Source organism: Saccopteryx bilineata, chromosome 1, assembly GCF_036850765.1.
Source record: "Saccopteryx bilineata isolate mSacBil1 chromosome 1, mSacBil1_pri_phased_curated, whole genome shotgun sequence".
Lineage (NCBI taxonomy): Eukaryota > Metazoa > Chordata > Mammalia > Chiroptera > Emballonuridae > Saccopteryx > Saccopteryx bilineata.
Window position 1 is genome coordinate 198858816 of NC_089490.1, and position 18950 is coordinate 198877765.

At 39.0% G+C, this 18950-nt stretch overlaps 1 protein-coding gene across 6 annotated transcripts in view; it reads right to left on the minus strand.

The window, feature by feature from the left end:
• LARP1B (La ribonucleoprotein 1B) overlaps positions 1 to 18950 on the minus strand; it is a 113703-nt gene that overhangs the window by 47468 nt on the left and 47285 nt on the right. The window contains exon 12 of one of the 6 annotated variants that reach the window (XM_066233314.1): positions 3436 to 3540. The exons of the other annotated variants lie outside the window; for them this stretch is intronic. Within the exon in view, the coding sequence (XP_066089411.1) occupies positions 3529 to 3540 (12 nt within the window). The 3' untranslated portion in view covers positions 3436 to 3528. Of the gene's footprint in view, positions 1 to 3435; positions 3541 to 18950 lie in introns of those variants that run through there. 6 annotated transcript variants of the gene reach the window in all.

Consider the following 18950-nt stretch of genomic DNA (forward strand, 5'->3'; position numbering starts at 1 on the left):
GGAAGATTAAGAAGGGCATTCTGGATCTTTTTTTTTTTTTTTTTTTTTCCAGAGAGAGAGAGGGATAGGCCGGGACAGACAGACAGGAACGGAGAGAGCTGAGAATCATCAATCATTAGGTTTTCATTGCGCGTTGCAACACCTTAGTTGTTCATTGATTGCTTTCTCATATGTGCTTGATTGCAGGCCTTCAGCAGACCGAGTAACCCCTTGCTGGAGCCAGCAACCTTGGGTTCAAGCTGGTGGGCTTTTTGCTCAAACCAGATGAGCCCATGCTCAATCTGGTGACCTCGGGGTCTCGAACCTGGGTCCTCTGCATCCCAGTCCAATGCTCTATCCACTGCACCACCACCTGGTCAGGCGCATTCTGGATTTTTTAAGCCTTATGTGCTCCCTGGATGGCCAGTTAATTTGTGTGGTAGAGATGTTTTGAAAAATACGGGAGCATTGCTTGTCAGTCCTAATGGTTTAGTCAGTACTCAGATGCTTGATCGGGGATTTAAAAGACTTGTATGTCAACATAGAGCTCCATGTTTTATAGGACATACTAGAGCTCACTCCATGGTCCCTGGAGCTTTAGCACAAGGCAATGCCCTTATTGATCAAGCTACCCAAAAGAAAATTATTTGGAGCAACCATGACAGATCAAGCAATTCAGTCTCATACTATTCATCACCAGAACGCTGCAGCCCTGTGTAAACATTTTCAACTTTTCTCGGGAAGCAGCACGGCAGATTGGGAAATCTTGTCCAAGGGGTCCTATACTACAATCTGTCCCTTCATTGGAAGTTAACCCTCAAGGACTCCTACCAGGACAACTTTGGCAAATGGATGTTACTCATATACCTTCATTTGGCAAACAGTCCTATGTCCACGTTACAGTGGATACCTATTCTGGATTTATAGTAACCTCTGTCAGAATAGGAGAGGCTGCTAAGCATGTTATAGCTCATTGTCTGTATGCATTTTTCTATTATTGGATTTCCTAAACTGGTTAAATTGACAATGCTCCTGCATATGTAGCAAAAGCATTTACTGTATTTTTTCAAACCTTTTGAATTATGGGTATTTCTTACAATCTTTAAAGTCAAGGTATTATTAAGGTGTACCCAGAAAATATTTTAAGGTCAATTTAAAAACACTTAAAAGGGAGGAGTCATATCCTGGAACTCATACGGGTCTACCATATCATGCTTTTTACTTAAAATATTTTAAATTTCTTTTGAATTCTGATGAACAGAAGACGCCAAGTCTTTTTCTCCTGCAAACTTCTACCTTCTTTGATTTGATCCAGCTAATAACACTGTTTTGTCTTTTTCCAAATAGCTCCAGATATACGAAAAAGGTTTATATAGGCGGATGGGGATCCTCATCCTCAAACCCCTCAGCGAGATCTTCTGAGCATGGATTTTAAGATACCAAGAGGCAGAAAAAGCCCAATAGAGATCAGGGGAACTACCAGCTTTTAGGATACACCCTTAAAGGCTCCAACGTCCCAAAGGGGTCTCACAGGATGCCATCTGGGTCCTGCTTCAATAGTGGAAAGGAAGGTCATTGAGCTAAAGCCTGCCAGACTTACATGCCTTTGCTGTGAGGAAAAAGGGACACTGGAAGGTAGGCTTCCCCCTCGCTCCTCTAAGGGAAGGTTCAGCCTCTTCCAGCCCTGCTCCAGCCACCTATGACCTAACCTTGCCCAGAATGCTGGGTTTGCCACTGAAGGCTGAAGGTGCCCAGGGCCGTTGGCCCCATCTACAACACTGTGGACGAGCCTAGGGTATTTCTTCCAAGAAGCAGGTAAACTGATCTCATTTGCACAAGGGCCACTTAACTGTTTTGCCTGAATAGTCAGGTTTTTTATTCTTCCCTCGAAGATCTCTGTTGTGGGTGTTGATAGTCCTATTTTCTGCTGCTGTGTTTAATATATAGTGTTTCTTTTATTCCTCCTACCTCAATGCTCCACTCATATTTCAGGCTGGGACCTACTCCTAATTCAGAGCTCTCTTTCCCCCTTTTGCCAACTTCTATTATGAATCTACCTTTGCCACCCAGCTTAGTGTATCCCAAGGTTCTCTTTACCAAGCCACAGTCGCAGAGCTCCAGGGAAAAGCAACCTAGTCTCATCTCTCCAGGCAGAGGAAAACAGAAGCTCCATCTCCACACATGCTGCAGATGGCTTTTTCAGTACCAGCTAGAAGCAGTGGTCATTGCGACTTGGGCATGAGCTGCAAAGTATAGAATTGTGACAACAATTCCAGTGCCATGCGGACTTTTCCTGGACTCCTGCTCCTTGTGACAGCTCCTAACAGACTGAACTGGGGTTGGGTTGCACATGCAGGGATTTGGAATGGTGATGGTACCAACTTGGGCTTGGTGAACATGTTAAGGACACTACTCTTTTATGGATTTTTGCTGTATTGGCCAAGAGTTTGCTTAAAGACTTTAATCACTGTAAAAAAAAAAAATAGAAGACTGGATGTGAGATGTGGCACATGTACACCATGGTATACTACTCAGCCATAAGAAATGATGACATGGATCATTTACAACAAAAGGGTGGGATCTTGATAACATTGTACGGAGTGAGGTGGGTGGATTGGAAAAAACCAAGAACTGCAGAATTCCATACATTGGCGGGACATAAGGACGAGACTAAGAGACATGGACGGGAGTGTGGTGGTTACGGGGGGGGGGGAGAAGGGGGAGGGGAGGGGCACAACGAAAACTAAATAGAAGGTGATGGGTATGCAACATAATTGAATTACAAGATAACCTGGACATGTTTTCTTTGAATATATGTACCCTGATTTATTGATGTCACCCCATTAAAATTAATAAAAATTTATAAAAAAATATTAGGCAGTATATAAAGAGTGATAAAATTTGGTGTAAGAATTCAGATCAGGGAGATATCACAGAAGAGATAGGGCAAAAGCAGCTCTTGCAATTTAAATAGAAAAGCCTTCTAAATTAGGTAATGTGAGCAAAGATCAGAATCTTGTAATAAGCAATCCATCATTTATTAGACAGTAATACCGTGAATCAGAGAATTCCTGTTGAATGAACCAGTGGCGAAAAGGCCTGATAAGCTTGAGAAGGCCACTGGACCTTCAATACCAGGCCAGAAAGTTTTCACTTCATTGCCTACTGAACTGCTCTGCCCTCCACCCCCGTCTTTCTCTCTCTCTCCTTTCTCTAAAATCAATAAATAAAATCTTTAAAAAAATAAGAAGTCAGACAGATTTCCAGGAAAAGAGCAAGAAAAGAGAAGTCAGTTGTTTAGGGCTGACTAGCACGTACCTTAAAGCAAATAACAACAGAGGTGCCTAGACCCAACTCAGCAGATAGGAAACAAGAGGGGCCTGGACCTGAACCCTGCATGAAAGCAGGGCCTTTGCACTGACCTTGACACTGTACGCCAGTGGTCCCCAACCTTTTTTGGGCCACGGACCGGTTTAATGTCAGAAAATATTTTCACGGACCGGCCTTTAGGGTGGGACAGATAAATGTATCACGTGACCGAGACAAGCGTCAAGAGTGAATCTTAAAAAAAAAAAAAAAAAAAGAGTGAGTCTTAGACGGATGTAACAGAGGGAATCTGGTCATTTTTTAAAAATAAAACATTGTTCAGACTTAAATATAAATAAAACGGAAATAATGTAAGTTATTTATTCTTTCCCTGCAGACCGGTACCAAATGGCCCACGGACTGGTACCGGTCCACAGCCCAGGGATTGGGGACCACTGCTGTACACAGTGCATATCGCTGTGCTCTGTACTCTTAGGCACTCAATATCTGTTCAATAAATGAAGAAAGGTGTACTCAGAAGAGGCAAGACAGAAACTGAAGTCAAGAAGAATGGTTTCCAGAGCGAGTGATTTTTTGTGTCCTTCTCTTTGTGGTTGGGAATAGTTAGCAAAGTAGCGGGACCTAGCTTTAATGTGTTGCTATCTATAATACAGGGTATTTATTATTTAGGGCAATGGTTCTCAACCTGTGGGTCGCGACCCCAGCGGGGGTCGAACAACCAAAACACAGGGGTTGCCTAAAGCCATCAGAAAAGCTTTAGGCGACCCCTGTGTTTTGGTCGTTCGACCCCTGCCGGGGTCACGACCCACAGGTTGAGAACCGCTGATTTAGGGCCTAGTTCAAGCCTAACCCTTCTCAGAGATGCCTCCTTTCATTATGCCAACCTGAAACTCTCCACGTTCTTCTTTCATCTAGCTATTTTTAAGTAACTGTTTTATTGTACAAACATCTTAATAAAACATATGTGTACAGTATGAAAATTAATACTGTGAACACTACCTGTTACCTCCATCTAGGTTAACAGAATACTACAAATATCTTTAAAGCCCTGTTTGCACCAGTCCAGTCACATTCTCCTCCTTCTCTCCAGAGCTACCAGTATACAGACTTCAGTGACAGTAAGTTCTTAACTGTTACATTATAAAATTTTAAAGTCTATCTATATTAAGCCTTCATGAAGAATGGTACAACAGGAACTCACATGCTTCTGTTAAGGTAAATAGTACATGTGTATATACATATGCATGTAGTAATAAATCTGATGTTTCCTATGATGCATAAATTATCAAATTTAATAAATAATATTAAATTGCTTTAAAGACGATTGGATCAATTTAAGCAGTGGAATCTGTGGAGCGCACAGCACTATGGGTATTTGGCTGAAGGCTGAGCCACATACATGAAGGACAAGACTCCCTGAAATATATCCAAAAGTGGTCGCTATGGGGCTGAGCTGAAGAAATATACTAAAAGTCTAAGAGTGTCTGTTGTGAGATGATGACCATATAGACCTAGAATAGGAACTCTTGTTAACCACTCATCAACACCCAGATATGATTTAAAAATTAGGACATGCTGCCTGACTGGTGGTCTCAAGTTCAAAACCCTGCAGTGGCTTGAGTGCAGGCTCACTAGCTTGAGCGCAGGGTTGCCGGTTTGAGCACAAGATCATTCATATGATTCCATGGTCGCTGACTTGGGCCCAAAGGTCACTGGCTTGAGCAAGGGGTCACTGACTCAGCTAGATCCTTCTACCCACTGCCCCCTCCCCAGTCAAGGCACATATGAAAAGCAATCAATGAACAACTAAAGCAGTGGTTCTCAAAGTGTGCACCAGGGCACACCAGTGCACTTGAGAAGATTTCCAGGTGCGCCCTATGGTATTCCAGAGAACTATGTGCCTGTTGGGACCAAATAGCCAACAGGGTTTGCCTGACCAGGTGGTGGCGCAGTGGATAGAGCGTCGGACTGGGATGTAGAAGGACCCAGGTTCGAGACCCTGAGATCGCCAGCTTGAACGCGGGCTCATCTGGCTTGAGCAAAGAGCTCACCAGCTTGGACCCAAGGTCGCTGGTTCCAGCAGGGGTTTACTCGGTCTGCTGAAGGCCCACGGTCAAGGCACATATGAGAAAGCAATCAATGAACTAAGAAGTCGCAATGCACAATGAGAAACTGATGATTGATGCTTCTCATCTCTCTCCATTCCTGTCTGTCTGTCCCTGTCTATCCCTGCCTCTGTAAAAAAAACAAACAAAAAAAAAAAACAGGGTTTTTGGAGTTTAAATTTTTGGGGGACAGAGGTGTAGGGAATTGGCTGTAAGCTGACAGTCTGCCCAAGCCCCCATCTCAATTGCCTGATTAGGTTGCAAAAGGCTGTTAAGCTGTGGTGCTGCACTGTTTACACTACCCCACATGTTCCCCAGAAAGACTGAAGGCAAGTTTCTTCTATCCTTTGGTGTAAAGTTAAGATATGTATGGTGGGGGTTTTCTGCACTCAACACAATTAAGAGTAAGAAGAGAGGAATTCTTCAATGTATTGATGAGGAAATGAGAGTTTTTGCCTTTCAAATATATGCCCAAACATTGAAGAAATTGCTAGGATACATCAGGCTCATGTTTCTCATAAACACAACAATGAAAAAACTTAACACATTTGTGCCGGGATCTGCCTAATTAACTAAATCTTACTAAGAATGTATCTATTACATATATATATATATATATATATATATATATATATATATAAAGATAACTTTTTTGTCGTTTTTTTTGTTTTTAACCCTTTTTTTTACAAATTCTAAAAAGCATAACTCAAAAACTGTAAAAATGTTTTTAATATCAGAATTAAATTTTGTCATATTTATTTCATTTAATTACCATAAAAGCATGCTTGGACTTTATATTTTTTTCTTTAATATTTTACTTAATTAATTTAACATTTCTCAGAAATCTGTATATAGTATGCCTACAATTATTTGTAGGACTTTAAATGCGCCCTGACTTCAAAAGTTTGAGAACCTGAACACTGAACTAAAGTGTTGCAACTATAAGCTGATGCTTCTCATCTCTCTCCCTTCCTGTCTTTAAAAAGAAAAAATTAGGACATGCTATAGAAGAAGGCCCTACATTAAGACCTACTCTAGATTTACTAGCAGAGTCTAATACAAAACCTGACAAACAAGATGTTGAGAGGAACAGAGTTTAAAAGGTAAGTTCTGTCAGGTTAGAGAGGCTTTCCCCAGATCTGTCCAAACAGAGTAAAACCAAGCCGCATAATTCCAAGTTGGCCAGCTAATAGGATAAAAAAGTCAATATTCCTCAGAGAAAGATGAAAAAAATCTCTAATGTCTATAGTATAATGGATAATGTCCACTAGAAATTTAAATTATTAGATGTGAAAAGAAACAGGAAACTATAACCCAGAGTCAAGGAAAAAGTCAATTGAAACTACCTTTCAGATGTCTCAAATGTTGAAATTTAAGACAAGGACTTTAAAACTGTTGTATGTTTGACAAACTAAAGAAAAACATGATCTTAATGAATGAACAAATAGAGAATCTCAGCAGAAAAAAGTTATCTACAAAGAAACAGAAATTGTGTAACAAAAAAGTTTGTACTTGAATAAGCTTAACAGAGATTGGAAATGGTAAAGTTTGTGAAATTTATGACAGCTCTATAGACATACTTCAATCTATAGAACAGAGAACAAAAAGATATAAGAAAACAAACAAAAAGTCTCAGGGGTCTATGAAACTATCCAGTAGTGTAAGTGAAATCCTAAAATAAAAATTAAAAAATTAGTAAGAAAAAAATCAGAACTGAAAATTTCCAAATTTTGAAGAAAAATAAGTTATTGGTCTAAGAATTTCAGTTAACTGTAAAATGGACAAATTCGAAGAAAATCACACTGAGGCACATCATAGTTAATTGCTAAAAATCAAGAGTAAAGTGAAAAACTTGAAAGCAGTGGTCAGAGAACATATTATATACAAGGGAACAACAATATAAATAATGGTTGACTTATTAGAAATAATAAAGGCCAGAAGACAATGGAACATCATCTTTAAAACGTCAAAAGGAAAAACTGTCAATCTAGATTCCATATCTACTAAAGATAGCATTCAAAAACTTGATTGAATAAAGACATTATTATCAGGTAAACCAATGCTGGGGTGACTTGTCAGCAGACCTGCAGTACAAGAAATGCTAAACAATGCTCTTCAAACTGAGAAGAAATTACATCACAGAGAAACAAATTATAGAAAGGAATAAAAAGGGTAAATATCAGACTTTTTTTTTCTTTTCCATTTCCTTAGAAAACAACTGCTAGTTTAAAGCAAAATAACATTTTAGGATAGGATTTATAATATATGTAAAAGGCTATGATAACAATAACACAAAGAACAATAAAACCAAGGTAATGGAATTATGTTTTTGTAATTACAAATTATATATCTGTAAGCCAAAAGTATTAAATGTCAAGTGAGATGTGAAAAGAGTGGTACATACAATAATGATTCTCAATAGATTTTGAAAAGTTAAGGAGGCATATTAATAGCCATAGAGTAACCACTTAAAAATGTTTAAAAAGGCATAAGAAGTCAGAGGAGGAAATAAAATGGAATATTATAAAATGTTTGAAGCCTGACCTGTGGTGGTGCAGTAGATCAAGCCTTGACCTGGAATGTTGAGGTTGCTGGTTCAAAACCCTGGGTTTGCCTGGTCAAGGCACATACGGGAGTTGATGATTCCTGCTCCTCCCCCCTTTTCTCTATCTCTCCCTTTGTCTCTCTTCTCTAAAATAAATAAATTAATTAAAAAAAATAAAAGTAAAAAATAAAAAAATAATAAAATGTTTGAATAACCCAAAGAAGTCACAAAACAAAACTTAAGACATGTGTACAAGTAACTCTCCTTTAAAATAAAGGCACTAATAAGGCCCTGGCTGGATAGTTCAGTCAGTAGTATCCAACCTCATCTGGACAAGCTGAGGTTGTGGGTTCAATCCCTAGAGAGAACATACAAGGTTCAACCAATGACAACATGAGTAAGTCGAACAACAATTCCATGTTTCTCTCTATATATCTCTCTTTCAAAATTAAGAGATAGAGAGAATGGTAAAAAACAAACTAGAGGGGATACACATCTATTAAGAGAATGATAAAAAGAACTAGACTGGTGTCCTGGCCAGGCAGCTCAGTTGGTTGGAGCATCATCCCATTATACCAAGCTTGTGGGTTCAATTCCTGTCAGGACACATCCAAGAATCAACCAATGAATGTATAAACAAGTACGCCTGACCAGGCAGTGGTGCAGTAGATAAAGTGTTGGCCTGGGACACTGAGGACGCAGGTTTGAGATCCCAAGGTTGCCAACATGAGTGCGGAATCATCCAGCTTAAGTGAAGGATCACCAGCTTGAGTGCAGGGTTGCCAGTTTGAGTGTGGGATCATAGACATGACCTCATGATCTCTGACTTGAGCCCAAAGGTCACTGGCTTGAGCAAGAGATAATTGGCTCAGGTGGAGCCTCCTGCCCCCCTGTCAGGCACATATGAGAGAAATCAATGAACAACTAAGATGCCACTATGAGTTGATGCTTCTCATCTCTCTTCCTTCCTGTCTGTTTGTCCCTGTCTGCCCCTCCCTTCTTCTCTATCTCTTGCTCACTAAAAAATAAACAAACAATACATCAGTGTTTCTCTTTCTCTCTCAAATCAATCAATCAATAAAATTTATTAAAAAATAAAGGCCCTAACAGACTGAAAGTAAAGAGATGAAAGAAAGCTGGCAAGTCAACTTTAAGACAAGATTACAAAAGATAAGGAGGCACATTTTATGATGAGTCAATTCATCAAAAATACATAACTACCTGTGTGTGTGTGTGTGTGTGTGTGTATGGGTGTGTGTGTGTATATATATATGGGTGTATACATATGAATACTGCATCTCCTACCAAAAACACACATATGCATCTTATATATAAGAACTACAAATTTCATGAAGCAAAACTGATAGCTCTAAAAGAAAAAAATAAATTTCAACCACAATTGAAGATTTCAACATTCTCTCTCAGTAATTCAGTCTATAGCAGTGGTAGTCAACCTGGTCCCTACCACGCACTAGTGGGCATTCCAGCTTTCATGGTGGGCGGTAGTAGAGCAACCAAAGTATAAATAAAAAGATTTAACTATAGTAAGTTGTTTTATCAAGATTTATTCTGCCAAACTTAGCGAAAATCTAACATAAAGTAATTGGTAAGTAATTATTATTATATGCTTGTACTTGCTGTAACTCTGCTTTATAAATTTTATAAAGTTACTTCCCTACTTTATAAATCACCATTACTGTGGAACCAGTGGGCGGTTAGAAAATTTTACTGCTAACAGAGATACAAAAGTGGGCGGTAGGTATAAAAAGGTTGACTACCCCTGGTCTATAGGATACACAAGATTTGAACAACATGATCAAACAGTCTGAACTGACATTTGCAGAACATTACACCTAAAAGGAGCAACAACACTGTAGCTCCAAGAAGTGAGGAAGCAACTTCGGCTTGCTTCCTGTCTCATACATCCCCGTTCACGCTAGACTGTTTGTAGTACTGTTAATAAAATAGGCCATACAGAAGAATGTATTAAACATCCATGGGCAACAACTACTAGAAACACGACAGCAAATTAGAACCATGTGTATCCTACCCCCCCCACACACACACACACAAAACAAGACTGAACCTGGCTAGTGAAAATTATTCCTGGTTTTTCTTTATAATACCTTCTATATATGTATACAGTTCTGAAAAATACATGATTTGATTTGACCTGTTCTTAAGCTTTGTGGAATCATACTCTGTATGTAACCTTATTGAAGTTCTTGCACTCAGCATTGTTTTCTAGATTCATTAAGAAAGACGTCTATAGCCACCACTCATTTTTGCTACCATATGTATTATTACATTGTTTACTATACCACAACATATCCAGTCAATTGCTGAAGGACATTTTGGTTATTTTCTATGTGAATTCATGAACAATTCTGTTGTACTGTTCTAAGTTCCTTTAGGGCAGCACAAATATACACATAATGCAAAACACAATTTTAAATTTTCCAGTAGCTACACTATAAGAAGCTTTTATAAGGTGAACTTTAAATATTTTATTTAACATAATATATTACTTTCATATGTAATAATAATAAAAATCATTGTGATATCTTTTTTTCTTACAAAGTCTCCAAAATCCAATATTGTACATTAATGCACATCTCATTTTGAACAAGCCATATTTTGAGGGCATAATAATCACATGTGGTTAATGGCTACCATATTTGAACAATGCATCTCAAGAGAATATCCCTGAGTAAAGATGGTGAGCACAGTTAAGTTTCACATTTTTTATTCACATACAGAATAAAGTTCTTGTTCAAAATACTCTCAAGCACTTCTGTCTGAGGTGTTAACCTTGCTAATATGGGTTTTATAAAGTATTTCACTAAAACTTTAATTTGCATTTTCTTGATTAATAACGCTTTCTCATGATTCAATAATTTGAATTTCTTCCTTTGTAAAATGCCTGTTTGCGCCTTATAACAAGTTTACTGAATCTTATTGATTTGTATTTCTTTATATGCATATTAGTTTTACAATACTTATCAAATCATTAATAGAAACCATCTTTTTTTCACTTTGTGAACCATATATGTAGTCTTTTTGACTTAATGAAAAATCCTCTAAATTTTTTATCTTGTCCTTAAAGATTGTGGTTTTTATGTCCACCTACAAAAACTTCCCAAAATCTGAGACCATAAAGATGTTTAACTGCTCTCTCTCAACAGCTTTCTGTTTCTGCCCTTCACTGGAATAGATTTGAATGACACTATTAGGCAAAGTTCTATAATTTTGCTTTTCCCCCTACACAACTTTTCCAGCACCACATATTAAAAATTACATCTTCTCTTTGATTGGCAATCCCACCTGCCATTTAGCAAGTGTTGATGTGTTTCTGGATTTCCTATTCCATCCCTATGGTCTATCTTATACCTTTCATCTGCTAAAACAAGTTGTGCCTTTAGGAATGTGACGAGTTTCTTATCCCTTACATTTCCATATAAATTTTAGAAATCAGCTTATCAAATTCCTTAAAAAATTACTAAAGTAATTATTGGAATTTGACTTTTGAATTAATTTGGGGAAAATTATCTTCTTTTTTGTGTGTGATAGAGACAGAGGGGGGGGGGGACAAACAGGAAGGGAGAGAGATGAGAAGCATCAATTTTTCATTGTGGCTACTTAGTTGTTCATTAATTGCTTTCTCATATGTGCCTTGACCAGGGCACTCCAGCAGAGCGAGTGAACCCTTGCTCAAGCCAGGGACCTTTGGGCTCAAGCCAGAGACCCTGCCCTAAAGCTGTTGAGCCCACGCTCAAGCTGGTGACCTCGGGGTTTCGAACCTAGGTCCTCTGCATTCTAGTCTGACCCTATCCACTGCGCCACTGCCTGGTCAGGCTTCATCAGTTTTTTTTTGTTGTTGTTATATTTATTTGTCTAGAAAAATTTCCTACCTAAATGTTCAAATTACTGGTCTAAAATACCTTTTAGAATGTCATGATCAATAGTTTCATTGCAGTTACCATATGTATATTTTCTTTTTTGCCCTAAATTTTAGTATTCTCAAAGAATTAAGTGTTGGTATGATTAAGCCTCTATTGGGTTAGATCTATTAATTAAATTCTGCTCTTTATTATTTACTTCCATAATCATTTATGGTAGACTATTTTTATAATTCTTTTTCTTACTTCTTGAGAAGTTTGTAACTTGTAGCTTCTTGAAAGCTTTAACAGATGATTCCATTGTTCATAGCCTGGACTCCCTAGATAATAGAATTATACATATCCACCCACAGTAATCACCTTTCATGCCTTTCGAGTGTACACATTCCCAGTCCATAGGCATAACCATATGATCTGCTTTACCCAATGGAATGTGATCAATGTATATAAAGAACATATAGCCTGACCAGGTGGTGGCTCAGTGGATAGAGCATCAGACTGGAATGCAGAGGACTCAGGTTTGAAACCCCGGGCTCACCAGCTTGAGTGTGGGGTCGCTGGCTTGAGTGTAGGATCACAGACATAACCTCATGGTCTCTGACTTAAAGCCCAAGGTCACTGACTTGAGCAAGGGGTCACTCGGTCTGCTGTAGCCCCCTGGTCAAGTCACATATGAGAAAGCAATCAATGAACAACTAAGGAGCTGCAATGAAGATTTGATGCTTCTCATCTCTCTCCCTTCCTGTCTATCTGTCCCGATCTGTCCTTGTCACACACACACAAAAAGAACATGTAAGCAGCACCTCTGAATAGTATTCTACACTTGAGCTCAGCCTCTTATTCATCTCTTCTGCTATGTGAATGAGTGAACCAGTGCTGTACAGGGGCTACTCTTACAGCATGAAATCCCAAAATGAGATCTTACACACACACACACACACACACACACACACACTCTCTCTCTCTCTCTCTCTCTCTCTCTCTCTTTCTCTCTCTCTCTGCTGCAACAGCTAACCTACAGCCACTGTCAAACAATGTGAGAAATTTTTACTTTTGAGATGTAGGGAAAATTTTATATACAGCGAGGGTAATTTGGGGGATTAAATTATTATTAATTTCTGGCCCTGGCCGGTTGGCTCAGTGGTAGAGCGTCGGCCTAGCGTGCGGAGGACCCGGGTTCGATTCCCGGCCAGGGCACATAGGAGAAGCGCCCATTTGCTGCTCCACACCCCCCCTCCTTCCTCTCTGTCTCTCTCTTCCCCTCCCGCAGCCAAGGCTCCATTGGAGCAAAGATGGCCCGGGCGCTGGGGATGGCTCTGTGGCCTCTGCCCCAGGCGCTAGAGTGGCTCTGGTCGCAACATGGCGACACCCAGGAGGGTCACAACATGGCGACGCCCAGGATGGGCAGAGCATCGCCCCCTGGTGGGCAGAGCGTCGCCCCTGGTGGGCGTGCTGGGTGGATCCCGGTCGGGCGCATGCGGGAGTCTGTCTGACTGTCTCTCCCTGTTTCCAGCTTCAGAAAAATGCAAAAAAAAAAAAAAATTATTATTAATTTCAAGCATTTTTCCTAATATAGTTGCATTTAAGCCTGTCTCTCCAGATGCCTATCTTAAATTCAGTTATTATTCCACCAAGACTTTTAAATCTCCACTATGGTTTCTTCTTTGTGAGTTATTTAAAATAGACCTTTAAGATATACAGGGTTTCATTATTTTGCTTTTTAATTATTTTATTAAATACAAATTTATTCCATTAATAATCTGTTTTATGTATCAGTGCTTTGAAATTTACTTTTGTTATAAACCACTGTAGGTGAAAGTATTATAAGACATCCGCGAAAAGAACATGTATCTGCACTGGTTAGAGTTGGTTCTCAGATTTACCCAGGGACTAAATTAAATCACTCGTTGTGAAGGTGGGTTTGCGCTATCAATTTCTGCTTCATATATCTGAATATTTGATATGAAGTACATTAAATTTTAAATTATACTTTTCTGATAGGTTTCATTTTTAATTATTACAAAAGAACATTCTAGCACTATTAATGCCTTTCGTCTTTAAGTCTACTTTGTAAATCTGATATTAACATACATACAACAGCTTTTTTGGTTACTTCTTTGTTAAGTAGCTCAGTTTTCTTTTATAATTTTTACTGTTAATTGAGTAAAAATACATAACGTAGAATTCATCATTTTAACCATCTTTAAATGTACAGTTGTATAATGCCAAAGTACATTTGTTGTTGTGCAATAGATATTCACATTTTTTCATGCAGCAAAACAAATTCTATACCTATTGAACAACACTCATTTCCCCTTCCCCAATCAACCACTCTTTTCTATGAATTTGATTACTTTAGTATCTCAACTCAAGGGTTTATTTCCAGGCTGTCTATTCTATTCTCTTTGTCTATGTCTGACTTTATGCCAGGACCACACTGTTTTAATTACAGTGGTTTTGTAATATGTTTTGAAATCAGAAGTATGAGATTTCCAACTTCATTCTTCTTTTTAAAGATTGTTTCTCATTCTTCAGGCCCCATGGGATTCCATATGAATTTTAGTATTATTCTTCCTATTTCTGCAAAAGTTGCCATCACAATTTTGATAAAGATTCCACTGAATCTGAAGATCACATTGGGTTGTGCTGACTTCCAATCTATTTATAAAGAATATCTCTCCTTTTACTTCTTCTTTTTCTAAAAACAGCTTTATTAAGATATATTTCACATATAGTACAACTCCCCCCAGTGCACAATTCTATTGTTATTAGCATAGTTTTGTAACCATCATCACAATCAATACTACATTTTCATCACTCAAAAAAGAAACCTAGTATTCCTCAGCAGTAGTAACTATTTCTTCCCAACCACCCAGCCCCAGTCCCACCTCCCAGGCAACCTACCAGTCTAATTTCTTTTTTTTCGAGAGAGAGACAGACAGACAGAAAGGGAGATGAGAAGCATCAATTCTTTGTTGTGGCACTTTGGTTGTTCACTGATTGTTTTCTCATATGTGCCTTGACTGGGTGAATGGGGTTCAGCCAAGCCAGTGACCTTTAGCTTCAAGCCAGCAACCTTTGGGTTCAAGCCAGTGATCTTGGACTTCAAGCCAGCCACCTCTGGGTTCAAGCCAGTGACCATGGGATCATGTCTATGATCCCACGCTCAAGCTAGATGAGCCTGTGCTCAAGCTGGAGACCTCAGGGTTTCGAATCTGAGTCCTCAGCATCCCAGGCAGATGATCTATCCACTGCACCATTGCCTGGTCAGACCCACCAATCTAATTTCTATTTCTACTAGACATTTCATATGAACAAAATCATATAATATATGGTACTCTTTGATTAGTTTCTTTTATTTAATGTTTTTCATGTTGTAGCATACATCAGTAAATTCAATTCTTTCTACTGCCAAATATTTCATCCAAATATTTTACTGTATGTTTAAATACCTTTATTAATTTATTCACCAGTGAATGAACATTTGAGTTCTTCCCACTTTCATAATGTTGCAATAAACATTTGTGTACAAGTGTTTTTTTTTCTCTCTCTCTCTTTTTTTTTTTTTCTGAAGCTGGAAACGGGGAGAGTCAGTCAGACAGACTCCCGCATGTGCCTGACTGGGATCCACCTGGCACGCCCACCAGGGGCGAGGCTCTGCCCACCAGGGGGCGATGCTCTGCCCCTCCGGGGCATCGCTCTGCCGGACCAGAGCCACTCTAGCACCTGGGGCAGAGGCCAAGGAGCCATCACCAGCGCCCGGGCCATCTTTGCTCCAATGGAGCCTTGGCTGCGGGAGGGGAAGAGAGAGACAGAGAGGAAGGAGGGGGGGGTGGAGAAGCAAATGGGCGCTTCTCCTATGTGCCCTGGCCGGGAATCGAACCCGGGTCCCCCGCACGCCAGGCCGACGCTCTACCGCTGAGCCAACCGGCTAGGGCCTGTGTACAAGTTTTGTATGAACATATGCTGTCATTTCTCTTGGTTCTATACCTAAAAGCAGAATTCCCAGGTCATACAACAACTATTTAACTTTTTGAGAACTTCCAGACTGCATTCCAAAGCAGTTGGACAATTTTACATTCTCACCAGTAGTCTATGAAGATTACTATTTCTCCCTATCTCACCAACAACTGCGTGTACCTTTTTGATTAGAGTTGACCCTTGAACATGGGTTTAAACAGGGCAGCTCACTTACACCTAAATTTTTTTTCAATAAATATGCAGTTGGCCATTTGTTTACCTGGGTTTCACATCCATGAATTTAAAAACAGTATTTTTAATCCTTAGGAGACTCAAACATCATGAATTTTGTATCTGCAGGGGCTCCTAGAACCTATCCCCTGAAGATACTGAGGGAATGTAGTTAGGTTATACATGGAGTTTCAACTACACAGGGGTTGCCACTCCTAAGACCCAAAGTCAACTGTATACTCATTCCAGTAGGTTGAAGTGGTATCTCAATAAGTGACTTTTATTTTAATTGGGTTATTTGTCCTTTGAGTGAGTTGCAAGAGTTCTTTATATATATTAAATACAAGTCCTTTATTAAATATGATTTGTAAATATGTATTTTCTTCTAACCTGTTTTTGTTTTGTTTTGTTTTGTTTTTTTGTTTTTGTTTTTTACAGAGACAGAGAGTCAGAGAGAGGTATAGACCGGGACAGACAGACAGGAACAGAGAGATGATAAGCATTAGTTTTTCGTTGTGCGTTGCGACTTCTTAGTTGTTCATTGATTGCTTTCTCATATGTGCCTTGACCATGGAGCTACAGCAGACCGAGTAAGCCCTTGCTGGAGCCAGCAACCCTGGGTCCAAGCTGGTGAGCTTTTTGCTCAAGCCAGATGAGCCCGCGCTCAAGTTGGAGACCTCGGAGTCTCGAACCTGGGTCCTTCCACATCCCAGTCCAACGCTCTATCCACTGTGCCACCGCCTGGTCAGGCTCCTAACCTGTTTTTTTAATGAATGATTGTTAAAACAGTTTTAGCTTCACAGCAAAATTGTACAAAAAGTACAAAGTTGCTATAAACTCTTATACCCTTCCCCCACACACAGCCTCCTCACTATCAACATTCCGTACCAGAGTTACCTTTCTTACAGTGAACCTACATTGACATATTATCATCAAAAGTGTATAGTTTCCATAGGTTTCACTACTGGTGTTACACATCCCATGGGTTCTCATATGCATAAAATGACACATATCTACCATTATATAGCATACAGAAGCATTTTGCTGCCCTAAAATTCCTGTTCTGCCTATTCATGCTTCCCTCCCCTCTACCTCCTAGGCCAGTAGTCAGCAAACTCATTAGTCAACAGAGCCAAATATCAACAGTACAACAATTGAAATTTCTTTTGAGAGCCAAATGTTTTAAACTTAAACTATATTGGTAGGCACATTCCTTACCGAGGTAGCGCCCACACATGGTATTTTGTGGAAGAGCCACACCTCAAGGGGCCAAAGAGCCACATGTGGCTCACGAGCCATGGCTTGCCAACCAGGGCTCTTAGGCAATCACTGATCTTTTGACTGTCTCCAGAGTTTTCCATCTCCAGAATGTCAAAGAGTTGTAATCATGCAGTATGTAGTGTAGGCCTTTTCAGAGTGGGATCTTTCACTTAGTAATATGCCAAGTGGCTTGATAGCTCATTTCTTTTTAGCACTGCAAAATTTTCCACTGCTTGGATATATCACAGTTTATTTGTCCATTCACCTTATAAAAGACATCTTGATTGCTTCTAAGTTTGGGCAATTATGAAAAGCTGCTAAAAACATCCATGTGCAGGTTTCAGTGTGGACATAACTTTTCAGCTCTTCTGGGTAAGTACCAAGGTGGACGACTGCTGGACCATATAATAAAGAATATGCTTACTTTTTAAAAAAACTGCCAAACTGTCTGCCGAGGTGGCTCTACCATTTTGCATTCTCACCACCAATGAATGAGAGTTCCTGTTGCTCCACATCCTCACCAGCATTTGGTGTTGTCAGTGTTTTAGATTCTGGTCATTCTGTGTGTAGCAGTATCTCATTTGAATTTGCATTTCCTGATGACGTACAATGTGGAGCATCTTTTCATATGTGTAACTGCCATCTGTTCTGGTCTTTGACCCATATTTAATCAGGTTGCTTTGATACGGTTGAGTTTTTAGAATTCTTTTTATATTTTGGAGAACAGTCTTACCAGAATGGTTTTCTACCATTCTGAGGCTTGTCTTCTTATTCTTGACAGTGTCATTCACAGAAGTTTTTAGTTTAATGAAATCCAACATCAGTTCTTCCTTCATAAATTGGGCTTTTGGTGTCATAGCTAACAAGTCATTGCCCAATCTGCCTGATCATCTAAAGTCTCTCCAATGTTACCTTCTGGAAGTTTTATGCTTTTGTGTTTTACACTTGGTTTTTGATCCATTTTTAGTTAATTTTTAAAAAAATATAAAGCCCGTGTCTAGATTCATTTTTTTTTCCCATGTGGATGTACAATTGTTCCATAACCTTGTTAAAAAGACTGTATTTTCTCCACTTATTGCCTTTGCTCTTTTGCCAAAGATCAGCTGACTATATTTTTGGAGGTCTATTTTTTTGGCTATTTTGTTACAATGTCCTATTTATCTATTCTTTCAAAATACCACACTGTCTTGACCATGTTAGCTTCACAGTAACTCTTGTAGTTGGGTATTATCAGTCTTCTCATTGTTTTTCAATACTGAACTGGCTACTCTGGGTCTTGTGCCTCCCATACAAATTTTAGAATCAGATGGTCAATATTCACAAAATTACTTCCTGGAATCATGACTGGGACTGCACTGAATCTATAGATTAAGATGGGGGGAACTAATAATATTATTGAGCATTCTTACATTAAACAGTTCTCATTTATTCAGTTCTTCTTCAATTTCTTTCATTAGTTATAATATTCTGAACATGAATCCTGTACATATTTTCTTAGATTTGTATCTCTGTATTTCACTTTTGGGTGTGGTAAATGGCATGTGGTTTTTTTTATAATTTTATTTTTTTAATGGGGTGACATCAATAAATCAGGATATATATATTCAAAGATAACATGTCCAGGTTATCTTGTCGTTCAATTAT